This window comes from Ammospiza nelsoni, chromosome 7, assembly GCF_027579445.1.
Source record: "Ammospiza nelsoni isolate bAmmNel1 chromosome 7, bAmmNel1.pri, whole genome shotgun sequence".
In the NCBI taxonomy this organism is placed as follows: domain Eukaryota; kingdom Metazoa; phylum Chordata; class Aves; order Passeriformes; family Passerellidae; genus Ammospiza; species Ammospiza nelsoni.
The window spans coordinates 30,481,610-30,503,597 of NC_080639.1; the positions used below are offsets into that span (position 1 = coordinate 30,481,610).

At 49.4% G+C, this 21,988-nt stretch overlaps 1 protein-coding gene across 3 annotated transcripts in view; it reads right to left on the bottom strand.

The window, feature by feature from the left end:
* Window positions 1-21,434, bottom strand: part of MUC13 (mucin 13, cell surface associated) — a 29,973-nt gene extending 8,539 nt beyond the window's left edge. The window contains exons 1-10 of one of the 3 annotated variants that reach the window (XM_059476498.1): window positions 21,306-21,434; window positions 18,733-18,789; window positions 17,267-17,320; window positions 15,709-15,762; window positions 14,338-14,391; window positions 12,765-12,827; window positions 8,885-8,947; window positions 4,565-4,627; window positions 2,395-2,514; window positions 1,389-1,495 (exon numbers count right to left, since the gene is read on the bottom strand). In XM_059476498.1, the coding sequence (XP_059332481.1) occupies window positions 1,389-1,495; window positions 2,395-2,514; window positions 4,565-4,627; window positions 8,885-8,947; window positions 12,765-12,827; window positions 14,338-14,391; window positions 15,709-15,762; window positions 17,267-17,320; window positions 18,733-18,789; window positions 21,306-21,363 (693 nt within the window). In that variant the 5' untranslated portion in view covers window positions 21,364-21,434. The remainder of the gene's footprint in view (window positions 1-1,388; window positions 1,496-2,394; window positions 2,515-4,564; window positions 4,628-8,884; window positions 8,948-12,764; window positions 12,828-14,337; window positions 14,392-15,708; window positions 15,763-17,266; window positions 17,321-18,732; window positions 18,790-21,305) is intronic. The other 2 variants (XM_059476499.1, XM_059476500.1) reach the window with 2 other exon arrangements.
* Between the last annotated feature and the right edge of the window lie 554 nt (window positions 21,435-21,988).

The window sequence follows — 21,988 nt, forward strand, 5'->3', positions numbered from 1 at the left end:
GGGATGGAGAATGAATGTCAGGCTGGGTTAGCTGGCTTAGAGCTACAGATACCCCTTTGCAAGCTCATTGCTTAGGAGGGTGTCTCAATAGCCCCAGTCTGAGTACAAGGAGGGGGAAGAGGGAGAAGTTGACCCCCTCACAGATGGCACATGTCCCTGGGAGGCAGTGAAGTGGGATCATCAGGGTCAATCTTGTGGGAGGAAGCACTGATGAAAGCATTGGGAGCTCAACAGATCAGAAGACACATCACTGCTTTCCCTCATGCCATGTGAAGAAGGGAACAACCAGTGGAGGCAGCGGCCTTCAACTGTCACAAAAGCAGGAGGCACCGTGAGAAGAGGATAAGATGTCTGATTCAACTGGAATGGAAGACCAACTCTATCTCTTTCTTTGTAATAAAATTCAAATTATTTTCTATGCTATTTTCACTTTTGCACTCTATTGTGTATTTATTTTAGTCAACATATGATGCTCTTCTGTAGCCATATCAGGAAAAAAATGCTGGACAAAAAATTGAGAAACTTTTTTAACATTCTGGAGGAACAACTTTTGGTCACTTTCTGAGACAACCTTAATAGTAAGCAATATAATAATATGTAGAAATTGATAACCATTTTTGATCATTCCTGATTAATATTGTGAATATTTTTTAATCAGATGTCTGGTAGAGTTGCATATATATTTTTCCTTACTGCCAGGCAGAGAAATAAGCAAGTCCACTTGTTTCAACATGGCAGTATAAATTAAACTGATCATCTTTCTTATTTCTCCAGGAAATCTATTACCAAATATTATGTATAATCATAGAATTATAAAAAATGTGCAGTATCCATTTCACTAAAAACACTAAAATACTAATACTGGCAGACTTATGGAAGAGGGTTGTTATTTGGTATTTAGACACAGCTGGTTGGCCATTTGGAGAAGTTTGTGCTGTGTGGAGCCAGTAGTTTTCTTTTTAAAAAAATTAAAGCTGTTCATTTTTACTCATACCACTGAGTATTATTGAGCCTTCAGCAAACAGCAGGGATCAGAAACTCAATAGGCTGGAAAACTTCACTCAGCCCCATTGTTTCTGGAGAAGGAATGGTCAAAGATGGAGAGCAATTTATATGAGAACTCTCCAGAACAGAAATGGTACTAAAAATGCAGATATTACTTCAGGGATTCCCTTCACTTCAGCAAGAGCCATGCACGTGCTCATTTGAGGGCAAAATTCAAGTCTTTTATAAATAGGTCTAAACTAATGTGAAGCATTCTTTGAAAGAAGCAGATCTCTTGTAGAGAGGAACTTTTCTAGGCCCCATATTAAAGAGAGTGTCCTCTCTGTCTGCATGACATCTAAAATAGCTTTAAATATATGGGAGGAAAAACCATTGTCACTCACAAATGCTGATACATCGTTGGACAGTTCTTGATACTCTGTGGAATTTACAATTTCAAGATTTTCACTGTAAGGTGTGTTCACTACAATGGAGAATGGGTATACGTCCCCTGGAATGAGAACAGAGAGTGTAAATTAGAAAGCATTCAGGAAAGCTCAGTTTCACCTTAGAGTTCTCCAGCTTTTAGGGATGGGGAAATACAATGCAGAAAATAAATCAGTGCTATTTTTCATATACAGCAGGGATTAGCAGAGGACAAATCAACTCAGTCACAATGGGGGATATACTTTGGCTGCCAGGGTAGAAGGCAGGATCCTGGGCCCAAACAATCTGTCCTGTATATGAAACTGAGTAACATTAAACTGTCACGTGGCCTGAAGCTACAAGACTTTTTGCAAGGTGTTACAGAATTTGGTGAGAAAAAATGTATATCAAGTACTCCAAATTTGCAGCTATTAAGCAGCTAATGTGGTTCACTGTGGTTTACAGAGAAAGTAATTCAGAATCAACTTGCTTCTTAAGCCTCACAAGTAAATTTGAGAATCCTGCTTGCTGATTCTTAAATAAGAAACCCTATTTTCCCACATGCTTGGCCTTCAGAAGCATTTCAAAGATGCATTTCCACAGGACTCTGATGAGTGTTTAGCAATGGGGAAAATCAATCCGGTTGTTCACAAGTTTGCTCTTTTTTAAATCATTGTCATTAATATCAATGTCAGGTTTACACTTGCATTTTTTTTCCTGCTTTTCACTCATTTTAATCTCCTGCACTCCTGACAGAGAATTCACCTTCTTTTCCTAGAACATTAACCTCCTTGGCTGTCACTGTTTTGCAAGATTACAATCTAGGTCATTGTAGGAGTGGCTGCCTGCAAAGCAAGAATGCACTCAGCAGTCACTTTCCCAGACTGATTTTGTTTTCAATTATAACATGACAACAAAGCTATATGGGAAGCAAAATCCACCTGAGCAGGTAACTAAAAGCATTGATGCCCTTCTGCAACTCACCTTTCTTACAATCCTTATTGCCGTAGTAGTATCCATATGGGCACACGCAGGTGTAATTGCTATGTAAGGAAACACACGTAGCTAAACTTGTTCCACAAGGATCTCCAAGGCAGAAATCCGCTAATACCAAGATGAAACATATTGACATTAGGGTTTCTGTGAGTTTCTGCAATAGCTAGTTCATACATAAAGTCATTCACACATTGAGTAGTTCACATATACTTCTAGTAACGGAATCTACCAGATATGTTTTAGAGAGTATAGATGCAATTGCAGAGCATACATCTGTATATCTGGCTTCTTTAATGTATAGTAACTGTTTTCCCCACACAATCCAGCAGGATATCACAGTGAGGACACAGAGTATGGCTGAAATTCATTATCTGTCACACTGAGCATTCAGAGTTCAACTCCACTTAACACAACTAAAACCAAATCAAAGAAAGAAGGGATATCAAGGCTTGCCAAAAGCAGTGACTGTTAGAAAAATACAGACTGCAATAGCCTGTGTATCTTTAATAGTGCACTGGTACACACTTGCCTTATAATGACAGTGTCATAGCACAGTCCTTTACTGCAGACACATCAATAAAATGAGAACTCCAAAGTGAATCATAATATATTTTTTCAGAGTAATTATATATATATTCTGTAAGGTTTTAAAGTATGCATTTTATATCTATATATAATTTAAGTGGTTAATAAGAAATTAAAATTTATATTTCTATACATCTTATATATAGGATGGCAATTACAGTTCTCTTTCAAGATATCAAATTCTGTTTTTCACCCTGCCTTGTTTTTTACGTTTCACTCCATAAGTACAGTCTCATGGATGAGACATTTTCTGTGAAACGGGGAAAAAAATAGGAATTCTCATTCATACCCCAAAAAATAAAAACTAAAACACTCAATGAATTTTCATTTCCTAAAAGGTTCACTTCCAATTATTTTTTCCAGAGAACCTAGTGAAGCCATTTTTTTTCCTGATGAAAAAGATCCCAAGCACAAAGCTACAACAATTGTGAACTCCTCCAAACACATTCCACTTGCAGCAAGGCCCCTCAGGGAAGAGTGGCAGGGAGATACAGCATTGAATGAGGACATTTTGCCTACATTGGAAGGCCCTACTGGGACTGAAAAAGGTGGGGTATGGAGAGCTCCAGGACAGACAGATGCCCTGTCCCCGCTGACACAGTTCCTGGCCCCAGCCCTATGCCAGGCTCTGCCCCAGCTCCCTCCCTGCCTGTGCTCCAGCAGCCTCAGGCAAAGGTCCCTGCAGGGCCAGGTCACCTCTTTGCAGAGATTCTCTTGTATCCTTGCCTGCTGAAAGAGGCAAAGGCAACGAGCACAAAAAAAGCAACCTCCACCAATCTTCCCCAACACATCCTCCCTGCAGCAAAGGCCAGCAGGAAAAGAGGGAAGAGTGGAGGATATTCATGGCCAGTAACTGGTCAGGTTTGTCTCTATTGGAAGAGGAATATGGGAAACCCAAGGGAGGGGAACTCCTTCCTGTCTGAGGAGCCTACAAAGCTCACAAGGATTTGGTTATTCCAAGCAGTGCCTAGAAAATGCATCATGAGCATATTTGCTATTTACATGTAGGTGCTGAGGTAGGCATGTATGTTGCATCAGGATCTGTTCCATTTACAGTACTGTTATCTGAAGAAGGGAAGAGAAGAGACATGGCAGCACAGCCAAGCATTTTCTGTTCAAAAATCATCAAGCTGGGAGTGGAGGACGACAGGCATGGCCTGCTCCGTATGCCAGAGCCACGGCCCCTGGCCTATCCATCTGGGCTGTGCCCCACATCCCTCCCTGCCCATGCCCCAACAGCCTCAGGAACAGTTGTTCTTGCACAGCCTTGGGCATCTCTGCAAGAATCACCTTGTACCCAAGCCTGGTGCGACAGGCAAAGGCACCAAGGATGGAATCAGCAACCTGCCCTAAACTTCCCCAACACTTTACAACAAAGACCAGCAGGAAAAGATGGAAGAATTGAAAATTTTTCAAGGTCATGGTCTGGGAAACTTTGTCTCCAATGGGAGAAGAACTCAGAGAAACCCAGGCAGGGGAACTCCTCCCTGCTTGGGTATCTGCAGTGCTCCCTGGAACCTGATTACTGCAAGCTGCTCCCCGGAAGGGGAAGCCTGAAAGCTTTTCTCCTTACCTGACGGTTCTGTTGGTGGCACCACTGGTGGTTCAGTAGCTGTCTCATTATCAGTCCTGTTTCCTGAAAAATGAAAGACAAGAGACATGGCAGCACTGCCTAGCATTGACGGCTCAAAAAGCCTTGGGGAATTGTGTTTCTCTCTCATAGTCCTTCTCTCACACCCTACTCTTGGAGGCCGCCTTACCAGCAGCAGTTCTGTACCCTCCCTGCCTTTCCCTGCCAAGTGACAAATGCTGAGTTGTAGGCTCCCTGCAGCAGCACTGGCTCTCAGAGCAGGCTCTGAGGCACCCCAGGCATGAGCACACAGCCTCTGCACTCAGCGCTGCCAAAGCCTCCTTTAAAACTCCATCTGTTCTCTTCCAGAGCACTGGAAGGATGACTGCCTTTGCTAACACACACTCCTGTGCTCTAACAGATTCTGACAGCACAACTATTTCTATTCCTGGAATGCTTCTTCTGCTACATAGTCATCATCAGTGTCTAGGCCGATCATCCTGGGCACAGCCTGCACATCTACACTCCCCCATAGTGGCGTTGGGCACTGGTTCATGTGGCTGGAAGCCAGGGGCACAAAGTGTTTCCCAAAGCTTGGCCATCATGATGGGTAGGTGGGGTCCTGGCAGGAAGGATGACCATGTGAAGCCCACCATGGAGGAAGAGCTGGGGGACGGAGGAGGCTGCCCCTCCTCAGGGTGAGCCAAGCAGGAGCTTTGACCCTTCTGGCTGGGGCTCCCCAGCATCAGGCTGGGAGTGGAGGATGACAGGCACAGTCTGCCCCATGGTGCCCAGCCATGGTCCCTGGCCTCTCCCTGCTGGGCTGTGCCCCACATCCCTCCCTGCCAAAGCTCCAACAGCCTCAGGAACAGCTCCCTGCAGGGCCTTGGGCACCTCTTTACATGGAACACCTTGTACCCCACAATCCATGCCCTCCGACACAGGAGGCAAAGGCACCAAGCATGGAATCAGCAGCCTGTCCTAATCTTCCCCAACTCATTTCCTCTACAACCAAGACCAGCAAGGAAAAATGGAAGAGAAGAACTTATACACAGCCAGCATCTGGATAACTTTGTCTCACATGAGAGACTAATTCAGAGAAACCCAGGCAGGGGAACTCCTCCCTGCTTAGGTATCTGCAGTGCTCCCTGGAACCTGCAAGCTGTCCCCGCAAGGGGAAGCCTGAAAGCTTTTCTCCTTACCTGAAGGTTCTGTTGGTGGCACCACTGGTGGCTGAGTAGCTGTCTCATCATCAGTAGTGTTTCCTGGAAAATGAAAGACAAGAGACATGGCAGCACTGCCTAGCATCGACTCTCCAAAAAGCCTTGATGAATTCCCTGCTCTTTCTCACACAGTCCTTCTCTCAAACCCTGCTCTTGGACTTCTCCTTACCAAATCTGCACTCCCTCACAGCGGCCTTGGGCCCAGCTCATGTGGCTGGAAGCCAGAGGCACAAAGACTTTCCCAAAGCTGGATGATCAGGATGGGGAGGTGACTCTGGGGATGCTGAACACATCCCTCCCCAGCATCAGGCTGGGAGTGGAGGATGACAGGCACAGTCTGCCCCATGGTGCCCAGCCATGGTCCCTGGCCTCTCCCTGCTGGGCTGTGCCCCACATCCCTCCCTGCCAAAGCTCCAACAGCCTCAGGAACAACTCCCTGCAGGGCCTTGAGCACCCCTTTGAGAGGATCACCTTCTACCCAGGCCTGGTGCGACAGGCAAAGGAAACAAGCATGGAAAGAGCAGCCGGCTCTAATCTTCCCCCACACATTTGCTTTACAACGAGATCAGCATGGAAAGAGGGAAGAGTGGAAGATTTTTCAAGATCATGGTCTGGGTAGCTTTGCCTACAATGCGAGAACTCAAGAGAAACCCAGGCAGGGGAACTCCCCACTCCTTGGGTATCTGCAGTGCTCCCTGGAATCTGCTTACTGCAAGCTGTCCCCAGAAGGGGAAGCCTGAAAGCTTTTCTCCTTACCTGAAGGTTCTGTTGGTGGCACCACTGGTGGCTGAGTAGCTGTATCATCATCAGTAGTGTTTCCTGGAAAATGAAAGACAAGAGACATGGCAGCACTGCCTAGCATCGACTCTCCAAAAAGCCTTGATGAATTCTCTGCTCTTTCTCACACAGTCCTTCTCTCAAAACCTGCGCTTGGACTCCTTCTTACCACATCTGCAATCTCCCATGCTGTCATTCAGCAGAGGTTCAGGTGGCTGGAAGCCAGAGGCACAAAGACTTTCCCAAAGCTGGGCCATCGTGATGGGGACGTGATGCTGGGGATGCTGAGCACATCCGTCCCCAACATCAGGCTGGGAGTGGAGGATGACAGGCACAGTCTGCCCCTTGGTGCCCAGCCATGGTCCCTGGCCTCTCCCTGCTGGGCTGTGCCCCACATCCCTCCCTGCCCATGCTCCAACAGCCTCAGGAACAGCTCCCTGCAGGGCCTTGGGCACCTCATTACATGGAACACCTTGTACCCCACAATCCATGCCCTCCGACACAGGAGGCAAAGGCACCAAGCATGGAATCAGCAGCCTGTCCTAATCTTCCCCAACTCATTTCCTCTACAACCAAGACCAGCAAAGAAAAATGGAAGAGAAGAACTTATACACAGCCAGCATCTGGATAACTTTGTCTCACATGAGAGAAGAATTCAGAGAAACCCAGGCAGGCGAACTCCTCCCTGCTTAGGTATCTGCAGTGCTCCCTGGAACCTGCAAGCTGTCCCCGCAAGGGGAAGCCTGAAAGCTTTTCTCCTTACCTGAAGGTTCTGTTGGTGGCACCACTGGTGGCTGAGTAGCTGTCTCATCATCAGTAGTGTTTCCTGGAAAATGAAAGACAAGAGACATGGCAGCACTGCCTAGCATCGACTCTCCAAAAAGCCTTGATGAATTCCCTGCTCTTTCTCACACAGTCCTTCTCTCATACCCTGCTCTTGGTCTTCTCCTTACCAAATCTGCACTCCCTCACAGCGGCCTTGGGCCCAGCTCATGTGGCTGGAAGCCAGAGGCACAAAGACTTTCCCAAAGCTGGATGATCAGGATGGGGAGGTGACTCTGGGGATGCTGAACACATCCCTCCCCAGCATCAGGCTGGGAGTGGAGGATGACAGGCACAGTCTGCCCCATGGTGCCCAGCCATGGTCCCTGGCCTCTCCCTGCTGGGCTGTGCCCCACATCCCTCCCTGCCAAAGCTCCAACAGCCTCAGGAACAGCTCCCTGCAGGGCCTTGGGCACCTCTTTACATGGAACACCTTGTACCCCACAATCCATGCCCTCCGACACAGGAGGCAAAGGCACCAAGCATGGAATCAGCAGCCTGTCCTAATCTTCCCCAACTCATTTCCTCTACAACCAAGACCAGCAAGGAAAAATGGAAGAGAAGAACTTATACACAGCCAGCATCTGGATAACTTTGTCTCACATGAGAGACTAATTCAGAGAAACCCAGGCAGGGGAACTCCTCCCTGCTTAGGTATCTGCAGTGCTCCCTGGAACCTGCAAGCTGTCCCCGCAAGGGGAAGCCTGAAAGCTTTTCTCCTTACCTGAAGGTTCTGTTGGTGGCACCACTGGTGGCTGAGTAGCTGTCTCATCATCAGTAGTGTTTCCTGGAAAATGAAAGACAAGAGACATGGCAGCACTGCCTAGCATCGACTCTCCAAAAAGCCTTGATGAATTCCCTGCTCTTTCTCACACAGTCCTTCTCTCAAACCCTGCTCTTGGACTTCTCCTTACCAAATCTGCACTCCCTCACAGCGGCCTTGGGCCCAGCTCATGTGGCTGGAAGCCAGAGGCACAAAGACTTTCCCAAAGCTGGATGATCAGGATGGGGAGGTGACTCTGGGGATGCTGAACACATCCCTCCCCAGCATCAGGCTGGGAGTGGAGGATGACAGGCACAGTCTGCCCCATGGTGCCCAGCCATGGTCCCTGGCCTCTCCCTGCTGGGCTGTGCCCCACATCCCTCCCTGCCAAAGCTCCAACAGCCTCAGCAACAACTCCCTGCAGGGCCTTGAGCACCCCTTTGAGAGGATCACCTTCTACCCAGGCCTGGTGCGACAGGCAAAGGAAACAAGCATGGAAAGAGCAGCCGGCTCTAATCTTCCCCCACACATTTGCTTTACAACGAGATCAGCATGGAAAGAGGGAAGAGTGGAAGATTTTTCAAGATCATGGTCTGGGTAGCTTTGCCTACAATGCGAGAACTCAAGAGAAACCCAGGCAGGGGAACTCCCCACTCCTTGGGTATCTGCAGTGCTCCCTGGAATCTGCTTACTGCAAGCTGTCCCCAGAAGGGGAAGCCTGAAAGCTTTTCTCCTTACCTGAAGGTTCTGTTGGTGGCACCACTGGTGGCTGAGTAGTTGTCTCATCATCAGTAGTGTTTCCTGGAAAATGAAAGACAAGAGACATGGCAGCACTGCCTAGCATCGACTCTCCAAAAAGCCTTGATGAATTCTCTGCTCTTTCTCACACAGTCCTTCTCTCAAAACCTGCGCTTGGACTCCTTCTTACCACATCTGCAATCTCCCATGCTGTCATTCAGCAGAGGTTCAGGTGGCTGGAAGCCAGAGGCACAAAGACTTTCCCAAAGCTGGGCCATTGTGATGGGGACGTGATGCTGGGGATGCTGAGCACATCCGTCCCCAACATCAGGCTGGGAGTGGAGGATGACAGGCACAGTCTGCCCCTTGGTGCCCAGCCATGGTCCCTGGCCTCTCCCTGCTGGGCTGTGCCCCACATCCCTCCCTGCCAAAGCTCCAACAGCCTCAGGAACAGCTCCCTGCAGGGCCTTGGGCACCTCTTTACATGGAACACCTTGTACCCCACAATCCATGCCCTCCGACACAGGAGGCAAAGGCACCAAGCATGGAATCAGCAGCCTGTCCTAATCTTCCCCAACTCATTTCCTCTACAACCAAGACCAGCAAAGAAAAATGGAAGAGAAGAACTTATACACAGCCAGCATCTGGATAACTTTGTCTCACATGAGAGAAGAATTCAGAGAAACCCAGGCAGGCGAACTCCTCCCTGCTTAGGTATCTGCAGTGCTCCCTGGAAACTGCAAGCTGTCCCCGCAAGGGGAAGCCTGAAAGCTTTTCTCCTTACCTGAAGGTTCTGTTGGTGGCACCACTGGTGGCTGAGTAGCTGTCTCATCATCAGTAGTGTTTCCTGGAAAATGAAAGACAAGAGACATGGCAGCACTGCCTAGCATCGACTCTCCAAAAAGCCTTGATGAATTCCCTGCTCTTTCTCACACAGTCCTTCTCTCAAACCCTGCTCTTGGACTTCTCCTTACCAAATCTGCACTCCCTCACAGCGGCCTTGGGCCCAGCTCATGTGGCTGGAAGCCAGAGGCACAAAGACTTTCCCAAAGCTGGATGATCAGGATGGGGAGGTGACTCTGGGGATGCTGAACACATCCCTCCCCAGCATCAGGCTGGGAGTGGAGGATGACAGGCACAGTCTGCCCCATGGTGCCCAGCCATGGTCCCTGGCCTCTCCCTGCTGGGCTGTGCCCCACATCCCTCCCTGCCAAAGCTCCAACAGCCTCAGGAACAACTCCCTGCAGGGCCTTGGGCACCCCTTTGAGAGGATCACCTTCTACCCAGGCCTGGTGCGACAGGCAAAGGAAACAAGCATGGAAAGAGCAGCCGGCTCTAATCTTCCCCCACACATTTGCTTTACAACGAGATCAGCATGGAAAGAGGGAAGAGTGGAAGATTTTTCAAGATCATGGTCTGGGTAGCTTTGCCTACAATGCGAGAACTCAAGAGAAACCCAGGCAGGGGAACTCCCCACTCCTTGGGTATCTGCAGTGCTCCCTGGAATCTGCTTACTGCAAGCTGTCCCCAGAAGGGGAAGCCTAAAAGCTTTTCTCCTTACCTGAAGGTTCTGTTGGTGGCACCACTGGTGGCTGAGTAGTTGTCTCATCATCAGTAGTGTTTCCTGGAAAATGAAAGACAAGAGACATGGCATCGACTCTCCAAAAAGCCTTGATGAATTCTCTGCTCTTTCTCACACAGTCCTTCTCTCAAAACCTGCGCTTGGACTCCTTCTTACCACATCTGCAATCTCCCATGCTGTCATTCAGCAGAGGTTCAGGTGGCTGGAAGCCAGAGGCACAAGGACTTTCCCAAAGCTGGGCCATCGTGATGGGGACGTGATGCTGGGGATGCTGAGCACATCCGTCCCCAACATCAGGCTGGGAGTGGAGGATGACAGGCACAGTCTGCCCCTTGGTGCCCAGCCATGGTCCCTGGCCTCTCCCTGCTGGGCTGTGCCCCACATCCCTCCCTGCCAAAGCTCCAACAGCCTCAGGAACAGCTCCCTGCAGGGCCTTGGGCACCTCTTTACATGGAACACCTTGTACCCCACAATCCATGCCCTCCGACACAGGAGGCAAAGGCACCAAGCATGGAATCAGCAGCCTGTCCTAATCTTCCCCAACTCATTTCCTCTACAACCAAGACCAGCAAGGAAAAATGGAAGAGAAGAACTTATACACAGCCAGCATCTGGATAACTTTGTCTCACATGAGAGACTAATTCAGAGAAACCCAGGCAGGGGAACTCCTCCCTGCTTAGGTATCTGCAGTGCTCCCTGGAACCTGCAAGCTGTCCCCGCAAGGGGAAGCCTGAAAGCTTTTCTCCTTACCTGAAGGTTCTGTTGGTGGCACCACTGGTGGCTGAGTAGCTGTCTCATCATCAGTAGTGTTTCCTGGAAAATGAAAGACAAGAGACATGGCAGCACTGCCTAGCATCGACTCTCCAAAAAGCCTTGATGAATTCCCTGCTCTTTCTCACACAGTCCTTCTCTCAAACCCTGCTCTTGGACTTCTCCTTACCAAATCTGCACTCCCTCACAGCGGCCTTGGGCCCAGCTCATGTGGCTGGAAGCCAGAGGCACAAAGACTTTCCCAAAGCTGGATGATCAGGATGGGGAGGTGACTCTGGGGATGCTGAACACATCCCTCCCCAGCATCAGGCTGGGAGTGGAGGATGACAGGCACAGTCTGCCCCATGGTGCCCAGCCATGGTCCCTGGCCTCTCCCTGCTGGGCTGTGCCCCACATCCCTCCCTGCCAAAGCTCCAACAGCCTCAGGAACAACTCCCTGCAGGGCCTTGGGCACCCCTTTGAGAGGATCACCTTCTACCCAGGCCTGGTGCGACAGGCAAAGGAAACAAGCATGGAAAGAGCAGCCGGCTCTAATCTTCCCCCACACATTTGCTTTACAACGAGATCAGCATGGAAAGAGGGAAGAGTGGAAGATTTTTCAAGATCATGGTCTGGGTAGCTTTGCCTACAATGCGAGAACTCAAGAGAAACCCAGGCAGGGGAACTCCCCACTCCTTGGGTATCTGCAGTGCTCCCTGGAATCTGCTTACTGCAAGCTGTCCCCAGAAGGGGAAGCCTGAAAGCTTTTCTCCTTACCTGAAGGTTCTGTTGGTGGCACCACTGGTGGCTGAGTAGTTGTCTCATCATCAGTAGTGTTTCCTGGAAAATGAAAGACAAGAGACATGGCATCGACTCTCCAAAAAGCCTTGATGAATTCTCTGCTCTTTCTCACACAGTCCTTCTCTCAAAACCTGCGCTTGGACTCCTTCTTACCACATCTGCAATCTCCCATGCTGTCATTCAGCAGAGGTTCAGGTGGCTGGAAGGCAGAGGCACAAGGACTTTCCCAAAGCTGGGCCATCGTGATGGGGACGTGATGCTGGGGATGCTGAGCACATCCGTCCCCAACATCAGGCTGGGAGTGGAGGATGACAGGCACAGTCTGCCCCTTGGTGCCCAGCCATGGTCCCTGGCCTCTCCCTGCTGGGCTGTGCCCCACATCCCTCCCTGCCAAAGCTCCAACAGCCTCAGGAACAGCTCCCTGCAGGGCCTTGGGCACCTCTTTACATGGAACACCTTGTACCCCACAATCCATGCCCTCCGACACAGGAGGCAAAGGCACCAAGCATGGAATCAGCAGCCTGTCCTAATCTTCCCCAACTCATTTCCTCTACAACCAAGACCAGCAAAGAAAAATGGAAGAGAAGAACTTATACACAGCCAGCATCTGGATAACTTTGTCTCACATGAGAGACTAATTCAGAGAAACCCAGGCAGGGGAACTCCTCCCTGCTTAGGTATCTGCAGTGCTCCCTGGAACCTGCAAGCTGTCCCCGCAAGGGGAAGCCTGAAAGCTTTTCTCCTTACCTGAAGGTTCTGTTGGTGGCACCACTGGTGGCTGAGTAGCTGTCTCATCATCAGTAGTGTTTCCTGGAAAATGAAAGACAAGAGACATGGCAGCACTGCCTAGCATCGACTCTCCAAAAAGCCTTGATGAATTCCCTGCTCTTTCTCACACAGTCCTTCTCTCAAACCCTGCTCTTGGACTTCTCCTTACCAAATCTGCACTCCCTCACAGCGGCCTTGGGCCCAGCTCATGTGGCTGGAAGCCAGAGGCACAAAGACTTTCCCAAAGCTGGATGATCAGGATGGGGAGGTGACTCTGGGGATGCTGAACACATCCCTCCCCAGCATCAGGCTGGGAGTGGAGGATGACAGGCACAGTCTGCCCCATGGTGCCCAGCCATGGTCCCTGGCCTCTCCCTGCTGGGCTGTGCCCCACATCCCTCCCTGCCAAAGCTCCAACAGCCTCAGCAACAACTCCCTGCAGGGCCTTGAGCACCCCTTTGAGAGGATCACCTTCTACCCAGGCCTGGTGCGACAGGCAAAGGAAACAAGCATGGAAAGAGCAGCCGGCTCTAATCTTCCCCCACACATTTGCTTTACAACGAGATCAGCATGGAAAGAGGGAAGAGTGGAAGATTTTTCAAGATCATGGTCTGGGTAGCTTTGCCTACAATGCGAGAACTCAAGAGAAACCCAGGCAGGGGAACTCCCCACTCCTTGGGTATCTGCAGTGCTGTAGTGCTCCCTGGAATCTGCTTACTGCAAGCTGTCCCCAGAAGGGGAAGCCTGAAAGCTTTTCTCCTTACCTGAAGGTTCTGTTGGTGGCACCACTGGTGGCTGAGTAGCTGTATCATCATCAGTAGTGTTTCCTGGAAAATGAAAGACAAGAGACATGGCAGCACTGCCTAGCATCGTCTCTCCAAAAAGCCTTGATGAATTCTCTGCTCTTTCTCACACAGTCCTTCTCTCAAACCCTGCTCTTGGATTCCTTCTTACCACATCTGCAATCTCCCATGCTGTCATTCAGCAGAGGTTCAGGTGGCTGGAAGCCAGAGGCTCAAAGACATTCCCAAAGCTGGGCAATCGTGATGGGGACGTGATGCTGGGGATGCTGAGCACATCCGTCCCCAGCATCAGGCTGGGAGTGGAGGATGACAGGCACAGTCTGCCCCTTGGTGCCCAGCCATGGTCCCTGGCCTCTCCCTGCTGGGCTGTTCCCCACATCCCTCCCTGCCCATGCTCCAACAGCCTCAGGAACAGCTCCCTGCAGGGCCTTGGGCAACCCTTTACACGGAACCCCTTGTACCCCGCAATCCACCCACCGGCACAGGAGGCAACGTCAGCAGGCATGGTATGAGCAACCTCTTCAAATGTCCCACCACACATTCCCCTTGCACAATGACCAGCAGGGAAAGATGGAAGAGTGGAAGATTTTCCAAGACCATGGTCTGGGTTATTTGTCTCCCATGGGAAAAGAACTCTGAGAAACCCAGGCAGGGGAACTCAACTCAGCTTAGGCATCTGCAGTGCTCCCAGGAACCTGGTTACTGCCAGCAGTCCCCAGAATGGGAAGCCTGAAAGCTTTTCTCCTCACCTGAATGTGGCACCACTGGTGGGTCAGGATCTGTTCCATTATCAGTATTGTTTCCTGCAAAAGGGAAGAGAAGAGCCATGATATAGCACTGCCTAGCATTTACTGCTCAAAAAGCCATCGCAAATGCTGTCTTCTTGCTCTCATAATCCTTCTTTCAAACCCTGCTCTTGGAACCCCCCTTTCCACAGGTGAATTTCCCTTGGTGGCCTTTGGCCCAGGGTCATGTGAGAGGTAGCCAGAGGCACAAAGTCTTTGCCAGAGCTGGGCCACCAGGATGTGAAGGTGACTCCTGGGATGCTGAGCACATCCCTCCCCAGCATCAGGCTGGGAGTGGAGGATGACAGGCACAGTCTGCCCCATGGTGCCCAGCCATGGTCCCTGGCCTCTCCCTGCTGGGCTGTGCCCACATCCCTCCCTGCCCATGCTCCAACAGCCTCAGGAACGACTGCCTGCAGGGCCTTGGGCAACCCTTTACACGGAACCCCTTGTACCCTGCAATCCACCCACCAGCACAGGAGGCAACGTCAGCAGGCATGGAATCGCAGAATCACAGAAATTCAAGACTGGAAGAGACCTATATGATCATCAAGTCCAGTCGATGTTCTAACTGTTCAACTAGATCATGGCAGCAAGTGCCACATCCAGTCTTTTTATGAATTCTTCAAGGGATGATGACTCCACCACCTCACTGGGTAAATGATTCCAGTATCTGACCACTCTTACTGTGAAATATTTCCTTCTTAATTCTAACTTACATCTCGCTTGACGCAACTTGAGACTGTGTCCTCTTGTTCTATCTGTTATCGCCCGGAGAAAGAGACCGACCCCCAGCTCACCACAGCTACCCTTCAAGAAGTTGTAGAGAGCGATGAGGTCGCCCCTTAGTCTCCTTTTCTCCAGGCTGAACAACCCCAGCTCCCTCAGTCACTCTTCGTATGGCTTGTGTTCCAAGCCCCTTATTAGTCTCGTTGCCCTCCTCTGGACACGCTCAAGTAACTCGATGTCCCTCCTAAAGTGAGGGGCCCAGAACTGGATACAGTACTCCAAGTGAGGCCTCACCAGTGCCGAGTACAGGGGAAGAATGACCTCTCTGCTCCTGCTGGCTACTCCATTTCTGATACTGGCCAGAATGAGCAACCTCCTCAAATGTCCCACCACACATTCCCCTTGCACAATGACCAGCAAGGAAAGATGGAAGGGTGGAAGATTTTCCAAGACCATGGTCTGGGTAACTTTGTCTCCCATGGGAAAAGAACTCTGAGAAACCCAGGCAGGGGAACTCAACTCAGCTTAGGCATCTGCAGTGCTCCCTGGAACCTGCTTACTGCAAGCTGTCCCCAGAAGGGGAAGCCTGAAAGCTTTTCTCCTCACCTGAAGGTGGCATCACTGGTGGGTCAGGATCTGTTCCATTATCAGTATTGTTTACTAGAAAAGGGAAGAGAAGAGCCATGTCAGCACTACCTGGCATTTACTGCTCAAAAAGCCGTGGACACTTCTGTGGATTTCCCTCATAGTCATTCTCTCACATCCTACTCTTGGACTACTCCTTATCACATCTGCACTCTTTCATAGCAGCCTGTGGTACAGGATCATGTGGGCACAAGTGAGAGTCACAAAGACTTTCCCAAAGCTCAATGATCATGATGGGGACGTGATGCTGGGGTTGCTGAGCACATCCTTCCCCAGCATCAGGCTGGGAGTGGAGGATAACAGGCACAGTCTGCCCCATGGTGCCCAGCCATGGTCCCTGGCCTTTCGCTGCTGGGCTGTGCCCCACATCCCTCCCTGCCCATGCTCCAACAGCCTCAGGAACGACTGCCTGCAGGGCCTTGGGCAACCCTTTACACGGAACCCCTTGTACCCCGCAATCCACCGACCGGCACAGGAGGTAACGTCAGCAGGCATGGAATGAGCAACCTCCTCAAATGTCCCACCACACATTCCCCTTGCACAATGACCAGCAAGGAAAGATGCAAGAGTGGAAGATTTTTCAAGGTCATGGTCTGACTAACTTTGACTCCAATGGGAAAAGAACTCTGAGAAGCCCAGGCAGGGGAACTCAATTCAGCTTAGGCATCTGCAGTGCTCCCTGGAACCTGCTTACTGCAAGCTGTCGGGGGAAAGGGAAGCCTGAAAGCTTTTCTCCTCACCTGAAGGTGGCACCACTGGTGGGTCAGGATCTGTTCCATTATCAGTATTGTTTCCTGCAAAAGGGAAGAGAAGAGCCATGATAGCACTGCCTAGCATTTACTGCTCAAAAAGCCATCGCAAATGCTGTCTTCTTGCTCTCATAATCCTTCTTTCAAACCCTGCTCTTGGAACCCCCCTTTCCACAGGTGAATTTCCCTTGGCGGCCTTTGGCCCAGGGTCATGTGAGAGGTAGCCAGAGGCACAAAGTCTTTGCCAGAGCTGGGCCACCAGGATGTGAAGGTGACTCCTGGGATGCTGAGCACATCCCTCCCCAGCATCAGGCTGGGAGTGGAGGATGACAGGCACAGTCTGCCCCTTGGTGCCCAGCCATGGTCCCTGGCCTCTCCCTGCTGGGCTGTGCCCCACATCCCTCCCTGCCCATGCTCCAACAGCCTCAGGAACAGCTCCCTGCAGGGCCTTGGGCAACCCTTTACACGGAACCCCTTGTACCCCGCAATCCACCCACCGGCACAGGAGGCAACGTCAGCAGGCATGGAATGAGCAACCTCCTCAAATGTCCCACCACACATTCGTCTTGCACAATGACCAGCAGGGAAAGATGGAAGAGTGGAAGATTTTCCAAGACCATGGTCTAGGTAACTTTGTCTCCCATGGGAAAAGAACTCTGAGAAACCCAGGCAGGGGAACTCAATTCAGCTTAGGCATCTGCAGTGCTCCCTGGAACCTGCTTACTGCAAGCTGTCGGGGGAAAGGGAAGCCTGAAAGCTTTTCTCCTCACCTGAAGGTGGCACCACTGGTGGGTCAGGATCTGTTCCATTATCAGTATTATTTACTAGAAAAGGGAAGAGAAGAGCCATGTCAGCACTACCTGGCATTTACTGCTCAAAAAGCCGTGGACACTTCAGTGGATTTCCCTCATAGTCATTCTCTCACATCCTACTCTTGGACTACTCCTTATCACATCTGCACTCTTTCATAGCAGCCTGTGGTACAGGATCATGTGGGCACAAGTGAGAGTCACAAAGTCTTTCCCAAAGCTCAATGATCATGATGGGGAGGTGATGCTGGGGATGCTGAGCACATCCCTCCCCAGCATCAGGCTGGGAGTGGAGGATGACAGGCACAGTCTGCCCCATGGTGCCCAGCCATGGTCCCTGGCCTTTCGCTGCTGGGCTGTGCCCCACATCCCTCCCTGCCCATGCTCCAACAGCCTCAGGAACGACTGCCTGCAGGGCCTGCTAATAGATGGGCCCGGGGCCTTCTCTTTGCATGGATCACCTTGTACCCAGGCTTGGTGCAAGAGGCAAAGGCACCAAGCATGGAATTAGCAGCCTGCTCTAATGTTCCCCAATACATTTCCTTTCCAACAAAGACGAGCAGGGAAAGATGGAAGAATGGAAGTTAGTCACAGCCAGGATCTGGGTAATTTTGTATTCAGTGGGAGAAGAACTCAGAGAAACCCAGGCAGGGGAGCTCCTCCCTGCTTGTTTATCTGCAGTGCTCCCTGGAACCTGATTACTGCAAGCTGTCCCCAGAAGGGGAAGCCTGAAGGCTTTTCTCCTTACCTGGAGTTTCTGAGCGTGGCACCTCTGGTGGGTCACCATCTGTTCCATTATCAGTGCCTTTTTCTGAAGAAGAGAAGAGACATGGCAGCACGGCCTAGCATTGTCTGTTCAGAAAGCCTTGGGCAATTCTGTGTGTGTAGGATAAGTGCTGAGCAGGTAAATGCTGTGGATCTTTTTGGGGCTGAGCAGTCAAATTCCTGAGAGGCTTGTCCAGCCTCCTGGCTTTCCCTGGCTGAGATGCCTGTGTCACCTGGTGTGTCCTTGGCCCCCTTGTCCCCTAAGGGCAGCACTTGAACACAAGGCGCTCACACACACTGCAGTGTCTTCTACTTTATGTCCACTGCTGTGTCAGCCAAAGCTGTCACTTCCAGGGGCAACCAGCCTCAATCTGATCACAGGATTCCCCTGGGCATCTCTACAGGGATCCCCCTCTATCCAGGCCTGATGTAGGAGGTAAAGGCGCCGAGCACAGAAAGAGCCGCCTCCTCAACTCTTCCCCAGTGCTTCCCCCTTGCAGCAAAGAACAGCAGGGAAAGATAGACTTGTGGAGGGTATTCACAGCCTTGGTCTGGGTGCATCTGTCTACCTTGGGAGAGGAGTTCAGGGAAACCTCTGTGGGGGCTGCTGAGCCCCCTGGGACTGTTCCCAGAAGGGGATGTCTGAGGGCTTTGCTCCTTACCTGTAGTTGCTGAGCTTGGTGTCACTGTTGTGGCAGCAGGTGTTTCAGCAGAGGCTTCTGATGGAGGGAAAAGAAAGGAGATGGCAGCACTAGGGAACTCTTTGCACACAGGACAATTGTTTAGTAAACAGGTCTGGGAGTGTGTGTGTGGCTGAGCAGCCACACTTCTGGGCAGCCTTACCCTGCCTTTTGTCAGCCCCAGGCCTCGAGCTGTGCTGGAACAGATTCCTGTGGACATGGACAGCAGGCTATTTCTATTCCAGGAATGCTCCTTCTGCTACAGTATATCTGGAGTATCAAGACCTTCTTTCCCTGGACTACAGCTCTATGCATTTCTGACAGTATACATTTTTCTCTTCTATTCCTTTCCTGTCATCATTATTTCTGAATAAAGGGAACCCTGCGTGATACCAGCCAATTGGTGAAAATACTTCCTCAAACTTTGGTTTCAGCCTTTGTTATTGCTTTTATTTTTCAAAAATATTCTAGTTGTTTAAATTGTTGGGTGTTTCTTTATTTAACCTGTGTCATTCTCAACTCTTGATAAAAGGAATGAGTTCGGGTTTAAGGGGTTTGTTTGTTTTGTTTTTCTAGATGTAAGAAGGATAAACCAACCTTGCTGATAAATGTGTGATACTGAAAAATGGCCAGTTTGCATAATGTAATCTAACTTTAATCTGAATTAATTATTATTATTAACTATTATTAAATAATCATTAATTTACAAGTTAAGAATAAACTTATTTACTCTGCGTGAATGCTGCTGCAAGCATAATTTTATCTAAAGCATTAAAATCATACAGATGAAAGATGAACATATTTGTGGCTAAAATCCGTGTCACTATCACAGTCTGCACATCTCAGCAGACATTTGAAAAATAGACCCCACTTTTCTAGAGCTTTATAGAGCTTTGAAAATCCTAAGTGAGGAAAATCTTCTACAGTTTTTTTCTGATTGAAAACGCATCTCACATAGAAAAGGCACATGCAAAAGACAAGCAATCCATTAGCCTCCTCTAGGTGAAGGGGAGCGTGAGCAATTGTGGCAGTTCCCTGCCAGGTCTCTTGCCCCCACTGGTCACTGAGTTCTATAAACAGCATTATTGTTCCCCAGTTAGTATAAATCAGTATTTTTCATATAACTGTGATTATATGAATCTCTGCTGGCCACAGGCAATGGATGTTGGGACGGCAACTTGTTACAGAGGTGGCTTTTTTTACAGCTGCTAGAGCTGTGAGGCTCTGGCTAGCCATCATCCAGGAGTACCCTTTGGACTCAGGAAGAACAGCATCCATGGTGTCAGCAGAGTGCATGAGCTGCAACTGAACCTTCTGGATGGACAAAGGTGGCTAATTTATGGCTCTGTTTGCCTAGATCTAACCTTCTATGTATGGAAACAGGATGTGTTAACGGGCTTGGGCATTACCACTGTGATAAAGAAATGGATGTTACCACCAAGGATATACAACAGCAGAGACATCTGGCTGCTGAGCAGGGCAGGGCCTTTGCCAGTACTATTCAAATGGACACGTCCTGCAAAGCTTTTACAATGTTTGCTTAGAATGAAAAAGGTTTCTGGGCAGATCTATCCTAATGCAAAGTCAGATCAAGTGAAAAATGGGTGTTGCTTTCAGCAAGTCTTGGCACAAGAATTTTCACATCTTGCTATTGCCTACAAGCCTCCAACCAGGAAACCAACCAACAGACAATCTTGAAGACTTCTATGTTTATGATTTACAGCTGAAAATTGGTCTGTAGCACACTGTGGATGTTGCTGGAAATACATCTGTTCATTCACAGTAGGCAACAGAGACCCACAACCATCTGCCACCAGTTGCAAGTTTAACAGGTCTTAATTCGGCTGATATCTCTGCAATTTTATCTTTGTATTAGCTAGGAATTCCTGTAGTCTCACAGCTTCAAGCTGCTGCAAAACTCTTCATAGAGATGCTTTAGTTCTGCTAATGTCTTCATCCCCTCATACCTCTCACTGAGTATCAGGAAAAGGCAGGTTTAGCTATAGGCTATGGCCCACAACTACCAACTTTGGCACAATGCCAGAAAATGTACTAAATGGCTTAAGGAATGACACCTTTAGTTTGAACAGACTATGGTGCAACCCCCTTGAAAGCTGGTGGTGATGTTTCCATTAATTTATTTCAAAAGGAAAGAACAAAAGCTCAGTGAACCGGCTCAGAGGGAGCTGCTTTCCAGACTGGTTGGTTAAGGAGCCTCTGGCCAAAAGGGTACTGGGGTGGAACACTTGCACCTTTTGTTATGACTGTAACAGAGCTTGAATTACCTGGGTTTAGTATGAAAGTCCTGAAAACTGCTCTTGGAATAGGCTGAATTAGGTTAATCATAAGCACCAGTGATTTTCCATTGTTCTGCTAACAAGGAAAGCCGTTGGCTTACAGTGACATCTTTCATCATTAATTAATCAAAATCTAGACACGCTGAATTGTGTATCACAACTGGCTTCTCAACAGCTGCTGAAAGCACTAGAAAATCCATTCACTGCCACACAATAGCTGCCTTGATAAATCACAAAACAGAAGATAGTGGTTCTTACCTTTCAAAAGGCTCAGCACCAGGCTGAGGCACACAGCGAAGAACACAGAGCGTCTCATTGCCACTTGTGGTGCTGCTGCCACTCGCTGCTAAGCCCCAGAGAAAGTGCCTTTCTCTCCTGGCGTCAGCTCATTTAAGGGCCCGGCCACAGGTAAAGAGCTCAGCCCTGAGCTGACGTCAAGGTGGCAAAGTGGCAAATGATAAATTCAAGCAGTGTTTTTCTTCCTCCTCAGGCTGGGAGGAGATTTCTGGACCTGCAGCGTTCTTCTTTTAAGTCATAAATTCTTGAGATCTGTTGATACAAGGAAGTTACTGCTAAATAAGCTGACATGGGAACTGACAGTGCCTCAGCTATCCCCTGCCAGCTTTCCATACCAACATCTTCCACGCAAATTAAATGAAGAGCACAGTATAATCTGTTCTTAAAGGGGAAGAGGTGACCCCGTCCCAAGATATGCTAATTATGCACTTGGAAAAGAATACCTGGGATCCACATGTTCACTTCCCATGCAATAAATTACCAGTACAGACAAGCTTCATTCCACAAATTCCAATTATTTTTTTCCTATGAGCAAAATCTTATGCTAAAGCACTTCTTATTGCTTAACAGGTTAAAAAGAAAGAGAAAACACCTGCACCTTTGACATCAAAGAAACAGGACTGACATTGGCCCTTCTGGCAGTG